Here is a 5776-nt window from a genome sequence, read left to right on the forward strand (position 1 = left end):
ACACTATCAACCGTTGATTAATTTAATTCAACGGACAAGGTTTTTTCCTGCTCTTGTTTCTCTTTCGTCTCCTTCACGAAGGATTAACTTTCTCCCCTTCTCTTCTTTCTCCTTTGTCTCTTTAGCCGATTAACTTTCTCTCCTCCGCCCGTTGTTTCATTCTATTCGATTTTCATCTTGTCGTTGTTTTCATCCTCTCAAGTTTTTAGATCTGGTACGAGAGCATTTTTGCGGATCTCAGATCTCGTAATTACTCACGCTCTGGAGTAGCCTTCATTCACTGTCGAATCCATGAACATGAGGAACCTACCCGTAAAGACTACTTCCGAGAACGAACCCAATTACTTGATGCTGACCGCTCTGAATACAACACACCGTCGAAGGTAAGTGTGTGTGTGTTTGCTTTCGTATTGAAATTGATAAAACTCAGAATTTTTTTTTCCACTTAGTTGCTCTATACACTCCCTTTGTAGCGAGTATGAAGCCAATCCGGCTTAATTTTGATTGAATTTGTGTGCTTTAAGCGTTTTCAATTCTCTGTGGTGTATACTGTTGGAGAAGAAGAGTTTGTTTCATTTTCAAATTTGTTTGTTCTTAGTGACTCAGGGTTTGGTGGGGCTTCATCATACGGAAGCTCAGGTAGTCATACATCAAGCATGAAAAAGGATAGTGATGGCAATGACTCTCCAAGGAAGCTAGATTTGGATGGTTTGACTCCTTTCGAGAAGAATTTCTATGTCGAATCGCAGGCTGTGGCGGCTATGACTGAGGCTTTCCTGGTAAGCTGATTTCATATCCAAAAGAACTACTACTGGCTTTGACTTCTGTTTCATTTGATTTAGACTGTGATCAGTTTCACTTACATGTCTATGTAAGTTCTTTTGTATATATCTACTGATAAGAGTTTCCTGATTGGCCTAGATTATGTTTTGGAAGAGATTAAGAAGGCTGGTTTCACTGAACCTACGCCTATACAATCTCAGGGCTGGCCAATGGCAATGAAGGGACGTGATCTTATTGGCATTGCTGAAACTGGCTCTGGAAAGACTCTTTCCTACTTATTACCTGCAATCGTTCATGTCAATGCCCAACCAATTATAGGTAACGCTTGAGTTCTGCTCGTGAAGTTCTTTTTCCTGGTTCTTGTTCGATGTTACAGATTAAAATGGACACTATTGAAGTCAGTAACCTGAATAGGCAATATCTATTTCGTCCTTCTCATGTTGGGCGCTCCAGGGCTAAGGTATATTTGCTTGAGCTAAGTCCAAGGGAATCCAGTTCATAAGAGAATTCATGTGACCATATAGACTCACAGTTGTTAACCAAAGTTGTTTGGGTTTGTTAAATCCAGTTTAGGAGGTATATGTGAGCAACCTGAGCTCATTCTCCCTCGCTTCAAGGTATGTAAGCAGCCTGAGCTCATTCTCCCTCGTTTCTGTTTGTTAAATCCAGTTTATGTATATGTAAGCAAACTTCTTTCTTCTCCAGTTCAGCTAATTTCTCTCTGATGGTGTCATTAGGCAATCTGAGCTCATTCTCCCTCGCCTTAAGTTCCTTAAGAAATGCTTCCATCAGCTCAGCTTCCTTTCTCCTTGTCTCGGTCTCTGCAGTTTGCTTCAGGTCAAAATCTTTAACATTCATCTCAAATGCAAAAGACTTCACATATGGGAAAGCAAAGCAACCTCCTTCTCCGTCGCTTCAAACATTAACCCTTGATGTTTGTGCATTTCCAATATTTACTTTCTTTTTTATAGTATGATGTATTCTTTGTATTCTTATTTTTAATTATGTTTTTAGTTTTATTTTGTAATACAGTTTTTTGATATCATGGTTTCATAATAATAAATATAGTATTTTTTATTTTTAATATCAATTCATTCCAATAACTTATATATATTTAAAAATAATTAATAAAATATATATTATTATCAAAATAGTATATATATATATATAATGCTGTATAAATACAATATTATTTAAATACATAATCACAATATTATTTAAATACATAATCGTAAATTAGTCTTCAATTAGTCACTAAATTTGGTGACTACATTATGACTATTTAGAATAGTCGTAAAATAGTCGTAGTGTAGTCGCTAAATGTAGTGACTATATTACGACTACATTTACGACTACGCAAAATAGTCGTAATGTAGTCGCTATTTGGCGACTAATTTTACGACTATTTATTTTAGCGACTCTCGATTTACGACTACTGGTTTTAGTCGCTATTTAGTCGTAACACACTGTTTAGCGACTAATAGTGCAGTCGCTATTTACCTGTTTTCTTGTAGTGTAATGATGGGATTTACCTTCCCAAGCAAGCTCAGGGTCCCACCTCGTGTCTTAACACGCTATAAGAGAGAGAGACGAATCGAGACTTCTCGTCTTCCCAGGCAATCATTACTCTCTCCGACCCGGCGTATAGAGGTAGTCTCCCCTTCCTCCTTTTTATTTTCAGAATTTGCTTTTGATAGATTTTTCGCTCTCGTCTTCTTTGTTCTTCGTTTGTTGCCGGAAAATTCATCAACATTTTCAGATTGATTTTCCTCTACTCTCATTCGAAAATCATGTCTCCTCCAAAATCTACCCCGAGTAAAGTCGTGAAACCGCTCATCCCCAACGCTTTTGGTCCTCATCAGCCGTTTGTTCTTTCCAAGAGCGATGAGGCAGAGATTAGAGGGTCGTGTGGAATCCCCTCAGAGATCGAAATTCGGTTAACGGAAGCGCACGAGTCATTGGAAAACCCTCCTCCCGGTTACTGTTGTTCGTTCGAGAAGTTCTTCTCCGCATGTGGATTATCTTTCCCACTTCCCGAACTCATCGTGCGGATGATGTTCGAAATGGGCTTCCCCCTCCCTCAGATGTGTTCGAACGTTGTTCGGACAGTCCTTTGCCTTCAAACTGTGGTGGAAGAGTTTGACTACTCGTTGTCCTTGGCCGACTTTCTCCACATCGGACAGTCATTTTTCTTTTTCCCGGTCAATGGCGAAAGTCATTTTTCTTTTTCCCGGTCAATGAGCTCACCTTCGGACATCTCACGAGCTCGCATGTGTCGAAGTGGGCTTCGAAAATCGGTAGCGTGGCGCACTTCGTTTGGTATTAACTAGTCTTTTAATATTGTTTATTACCACTGTTTCTTTCTGTTTCAGCTCACTTCGAGCGAGGCCAGCTGTTTCCTACATTCGCAGAGTACTTCTCCCGGTTCTGCAGCCAAGGCCAAATCGCAGAGGATTCTTTCTCGTGCGAAAGGATTAGAGAGTCCGGAGCTAGACTCAGAAGGCGTTCTCTTGTTCGCTCTTCCCCTCCTCGAGTCTTTGACACATCTTCGATGGGTTACAGAAAAGAAAGAGCTTTCAAGAAGGAGCTCGAAAACGCAGAGAAGGAGGCGAAGAGGCAGATGGCTGCTGCTCTCGCCGAAGGGAAAGCTCGCATTTCTGCTAGGAATGCTGATTCCACTGCCCCTGATGGGAGCGGGGCTCCTGCTCTCCCTTCAGAGCCTTCCGAACCCTCCGTGATTGTTATCACGGATTCTAGTGAGGAACCTCGGGAGATAGAGGTTCGTCCCCCAGCTCCTGATAGTGGCCGCACCGACGGGAGCTCGTAGAGGACTGAACCAGCGAAGAAGAGGAAAGAACCTGAATCTTCTTCTTCTTCACGGGAGAAAACCCGGGCTCGAACCAATTCCTCAGGAGACAAGCGCGGTAAATCCTGCTAGAGGGATGGAGCCCTTCTCTTAGAGAAGAAATCCAAGGTCCCTCAGAGTGCCAAAGAATCAGGAGGCTTCTCTAGTAAGCTCCCTCCGAAAGAACAGCGCCAATCACCTCGCGGTAAGTAGGATCTCCGGGGTAATGGGTGTACGTTTTTATCTTTAAAGTGTAATAACTTGTTTATTTTATACAGCTCCTCCTGCTTCTCCAACAGACTTGATGAGAAGCTATGCCCGAACTGGAGTTCGCGTCCTGGCTTTTGCTAATACGTCCGAGACCAACCGTGGGAACTTCTTCCGGTTTGCAGATAAAGTTGGGGAGACCGGTAATCTACCTACTCAAAAGTTTTATAGATATTTTTTGTCGTGAACTAACACACGGACTCCTACAGATGATGATCGAGCTCAATAACTCGGTGGCATCTTATGAAGAACAGATGTTTGCCTCCCCATCAGTATCCGAAGTAACTAGACTTCAGTAGAGGGTGGTCGAGCTCGAGGACCAAGTGGCCGAATTTACTCGGTTGGAGTCCATCAATGCTAAGACCGTAGAAAAGGCCGAGCACATCCGTGCACGGATGAAAAAGGCTGGGGTTGAGGTGTTGGACCTGGGGGTTGCCAATGAGTATCTTCGGGGGAATTTAAAGAAAGCGGGCAAGCTCTACTATTAAGCCGCGGAGAACGAAAAGGCTGCCAAGAACAGGCTGCATGAGATCGAGCTCTGCAACCAACTTCTGGACGCCGGCAACAGCTGCGAGATGGAGAGGTTGCGGAGGGAGGAGAGGCAGTCCATGAGGCGAACTCTCTGTCCCCTGATCTAGGAGGTGAGGGTGCACTTCAAGGAAAGGGAGAGGTTGGCTGTGGCTCAGATCCGAGCTGCCGAGATTAGGGCCTACCGGATGCTCATCGAGGAGATCTCAAGAGGGGAAATTCAGGATATCGAGGCTGAACTCAGGATCATGCGGGCTGATGAGGAGAACGCTGATGAAGAGGTCTCAAAGGTAACTATCCGTGACTTTGATCTTTCAGCATTTTCTGACCTTTTGGTGGACACGCCCGAGCTGTTATGCAAAGAGCCCCCCCTGAGTATCACCATTGATGAATACGAAACTAACTTCGGGCAAATGTCGAACCAGGAACTGAAAACCATCCGAGGTAACGCTATTTCGGAGATGGAAATCGCAGAGGTGGATCTGGTTCTCCCTGAAGCAGACAAAGCTGCTACGTCCGATGCTGCTCCTCTTTCAGACCCTCAATAGACTTAGTTTGGGGTTGTTTTGGCACGAGTGCCCCCCTTTTGTTCTTTTTCCTTTACTTTTGCTAAACTCAGATCGGAGTTTTTGGTCATGGTGACCGCTCCGAGCAAAAATACTTCCCTTTTAAATCTTAATCCAGTTGATTCTGTTTGACTTTCACCTTCTTTAAGTTAACACCTTTAAGTTAACATCTAACTTTAAAGACTCGGCGAAGGCTGACACGCGAAGTTACTTCGGCTTAAAAATCTAAGAAGTAAAAACTCTGGTTTTAACGAATTTTTCGAAGTAACCTTTGGTTTTAATAAATGTTAAGAAGTAGTACTTCGGTTTTAATGTTACGAAGTAAAACTTCGGTTTAAATAAATATCACGAAGTAAGACTTCGGTATTAACAAATTTTTACGAAGTAGGCACTCGGTATTTAGCAAAGTTTACGAAGTAGGACTTCGGTTTTAATGTTACGAAGTAGGACTTTGGTTTAAATAAATATCATGAAGTAAGACTTCTGTATTAACGAGTTTTTACTAAGTAAGACTTTGGTTTTAATGAATTTTACGAAGTAAGACTTCGATTTTTAGCAAAGTCTACGAAGTAAGCCAATCGTTGAAAAACTTTTAATTTTATTAAATGCGGATAGCTGAACCCGAAATGGGCTGCCTACGTACCCTTTTCGGGATCAAGCCAATCGTAGTTCAGTAAAAGATTTTAATCGAACTAACTATAAAAACGTTTAAGATGTAAAGAATTCCACGATCTCGGTACTGGTTTTCCGTTTGAATCTTCCAGCCGGTAAACGCCATTTCGTACTT

The 5776-nt window shown here is 42.4% G+C and overlaps 2 protein-coding genes across 7 annotated transcripts; both read left to right on the forward strand.

Annotated features, from left to right (window-relative positions):
* Nucleotides 1-1867, forward strand: LOC104771856 (DEAD-box ATP-dependent RNA helicase 20-like). Of its 6 annotated transcripts, none has more exons than XM_087463682.1 (5): nt 1-383; nt 599-779; nt 922-1243; nt 1352-1400; nt 1489-1867. In XM_087463682.1, the coding sequence occupies exons 1-3, from the start codon at nt 292-294 to the stop codon at nt 1000-1002; spliced, it is 354 nt and encodes a 117-aa protein (XP_087319808.1). In that variant the 5' UTR covers nt 1-291; the 3' UTR covers nt 1003-1243; nt 1352-1400; nt 1489-1867. The 6 variants fall into 6 exon arrangements, with proteins under 6 accessions (XP_087319808.1, XP_087319807.1, XP_087319805.1 ...); XM_087463681.1 differs by having other exon boundaries at nt 36-383; nt 1521-1867; XM_087463679.1 differs by having other exon boundaries at nt 49-383; nt 1357-1400; nt 1521-1867.
* Nucleotides 1868-2573: 706 nt separating this feature from the next.
* LOC147938169 (uncharacterized) lies at nt 2574-4971 on the forward strand. Its single transcript, XM_087465511.1, has 6 exons — nt 2574-3102; nt 3156-3562; nt 3722-3833; nt 3907-4025; nt 4105-4176; nt 4534-4971. Exons 1-6 carry the CDS (start codon nt 2574-2576, stop codon nt 4969-4971), a joined length of 1677 nt encoding a protein of 558 aa, XP_087321637.1.
* Nucleotides 4972-5776: the final 805 nt, after the last annotated feature.

The sequence above is a fragment of the Camelina sativa genome, chromosome 9, assembly GCF_030686135.1.
Source record: "Camelina sativa cultivar CO46 ecotype springtype chromosome 9, ASM3068613v1".
NCBI classification, from domain to species: Eukaryota; Viridiplantae; Streptophyta; class Magnoliopsida; order Brassicales; family Brassicaceae; genus Camelina; species Camelina sativa.

What these genes read in the sequence shown, in the direction of transcription:
- LOC147938169 (XM_087465511.1), top strand. Translation starts at nt 2,574, where the DNA reads ATGTCTCCTCCAAAATCTACCCCGAGTAAAGTCGTGAAACCGCTCATC. An exon ending in AGGAACCTCGGGAGATAGAG is followed by an intron (nt 3,563 to 3,721) that starts GTTCGTCCCCCA and finishes AAATCCTGCTAG; the next exon opens with AGGGATGGAGCCCTTCTCTT. An exon ending in CCTCCCCATCAGTATCCGAA is followed by an intron (nt 4,177 to 4,533) that starts GTAACTAGACTT and finishes CCCCTGATCTAG; the next exon opens with GAGGTGAGGGTGCACTTCAA.
- LOC104771856 (XM_087463682.1), top strand. Translation starts at nt 292, where the DNA reads ATGAACATGAGGAACCTACCCGTAAAGACTACTTCCGAGAACGAACCC. An exon ending in AATACAACACACCGTCGAAG is followed by an intron (nt 384 to 598) that starts GTAAGTGTGTGT and finishes GTTTGTTCTTAG; the next exon opens with TGACTCAGGGTTTGGTGGGG. An exon ending in CTATGACTGAGGCTTTCCTG is followed by an intron (nt 780 to 921) that starts GTAAGCTGATTT and finishes TGATTGGCCTAG; the next exon opens with ATTATGTTTTGGAAGAGATT.